Below are 1,685 nucleotides of genomic sequence, written 5' to 3' on the forward strand. Positions count from 1 at the left end.
CCATTTAACAGATTTACGCACAGATGCAACAGAGCTTAATAGTATATGGGAGTGGTCTACTGCTCCCATATTTGCATTGTAATCAACAACACATTGCGGCTTCATTACTTTTTCGCCAGTCGTCCTGTTTGTCTTTCCCGTGTCACGCATATCTGTAGTGTAGCAGGTAGTCAGCATGAACACTTCTCTTTTGTCGCACCACTTGATGGCAAGCATTGCGTCAGTTGTCATAAACTCAACTTCTCCTCGTTTCAGTTTCTTTTATAGCTTCAGAAAGTTGCGCCTGTTCCTGTGTACGGTATCACATGCTGCTGTTCTCTGATTGTGACGCCAGAGGAACAAGGCTGGACTTGTATACCAATTGTCGATATATAGAGTATGTCCACATTCGAGGTATGGCTTCATTAGTGTTGCCACAATATCACCAGATTTCCCCAATTATGGACTTCAATTTCTCTTGTTGTACCTGTGTATACAATGAAATCCAAGATGTATCTAGTTTTGCAGTCGCACAACACGAATTTTTTGATTCCTAATCTACTTCGTTTCGAAGGAATGTATTGTTTAAAAGATAAGCGACCTTCGAACAATAATAGGCTTTCATTGACACAGAGTTTTCTGTATGGATTAAATGCACTGCGGAACGCCACACGAACTGTATCAATTATTTTCCTAATTTTAAACAAACTGTCATCTGTACGATTGGCCGAGTTGTCACTAAAATGCAACATTCTCAAAAGTAACATAAAATAGTCACGGGACTTAACTGCGTCAAAAATTGGATTGCTCAGAAGTATATCTCTGTACCAATATTCCTTTACTCTCAACTTTTGAACACGAGCCATGAGAAGCCATGTGTAGCATACAAGCCCAATCCATTCTTTTAAATTCGTTTCCCACATTTTTTTATGTCAGTCTCAGGAAGAGTTTAGTGCATTTCTCATCCTTCTGAATAATTGGAAACTGATTTTTCAATTTTATGCCATAATATTATGTTCTCTATGCTTCTAAATATGTTCAAGGCAGTTTCTCTGTATATGACCAATTACACTGTCAGCGACCATATTACTCCTATCTTTCACCTTTTCCAAATTAAGTGCCAATGGGAGCAGGAACGCGGTGATCTTTGACTTAACCCCATAAGAAGAAATCATATAAAGCTAAGACAGGTGACCGTGGGGGCTACTGGAGAAGAGGGTCACGATGGGAAGCATGTACATTTCGACGCTGAGGCAGTTCAGCATCGAGATAACCGTAAATGTCTGAAAGAAAGTAAGGTGGAGCATAGTCTTGTTGCAAAATGAGGACTTCACTTGCTTGCTGTACTTCTGGCATGAGCCACAGCTGCAGTGTGTGTAGGTACACGAAACCAGTCACAGTTTTCTCCAGGAAGAGAAGTAGTCTGTAAACTTTTGAAGAGGACATGGCACAAAAGACGTTAATGTTAGGTGAACCATGAATTTGTTCTATAATTTCGTGTGGATGGTCTATGCTCCAAACGCACAATATGATGATTCACCTTTCGAGATACACAAAACGTGACTTCGTTACTGAAAACCAACATTATCAAAAAATGTCTTCCACTAGTAGTCGCTTGAAGTCAGTCGTCGCTGGTATGGTTTTAAGCCCGTATTACATGACGTACCTAATATGGTAGTCCTAGGCCTATGCAGCAGTGCCCCAAG

At 40.4% G+C, this 1,685-nt stretch overlaps 1 protein-coding gene across 1 annotated transcript; it reads right to left on the reverse strand.

Moving 5' to 3' along the window:
- Positions 1 to 404: 404 nt before the first annotated feature.
- LOC124719662 (piggyBac transposable element-derived protein 4-like) lies at positions 405 to 902 on the reverse strand. The gene has a single exon (XM_047244874.1). The coding sequence runs from the start codon at positions 900 to 902 to the stop codon at positions 405 to 407; it is 498 nt and encodes a 165-aa protein (XP_047100830.1).
- Positions 903 to 1,685: the final 783 nt, after the last annotated feature.

This window comes from Schistocerca piceifrons, chromosome 11 (genome assembly GCF_021461385.2).
Source record: "Schistocerca piceifrons isolate TAMUIC-IGC-003096 chromosome 11, iqSchPice1.1, whole genome shotgun sequence".
Lineage (NCBI taxonomy): Eukaryota > Metazoa > Arthropoda > Insecta > Orthoptera > Acrididae > Schistocerca > Schistocerca piceifrons.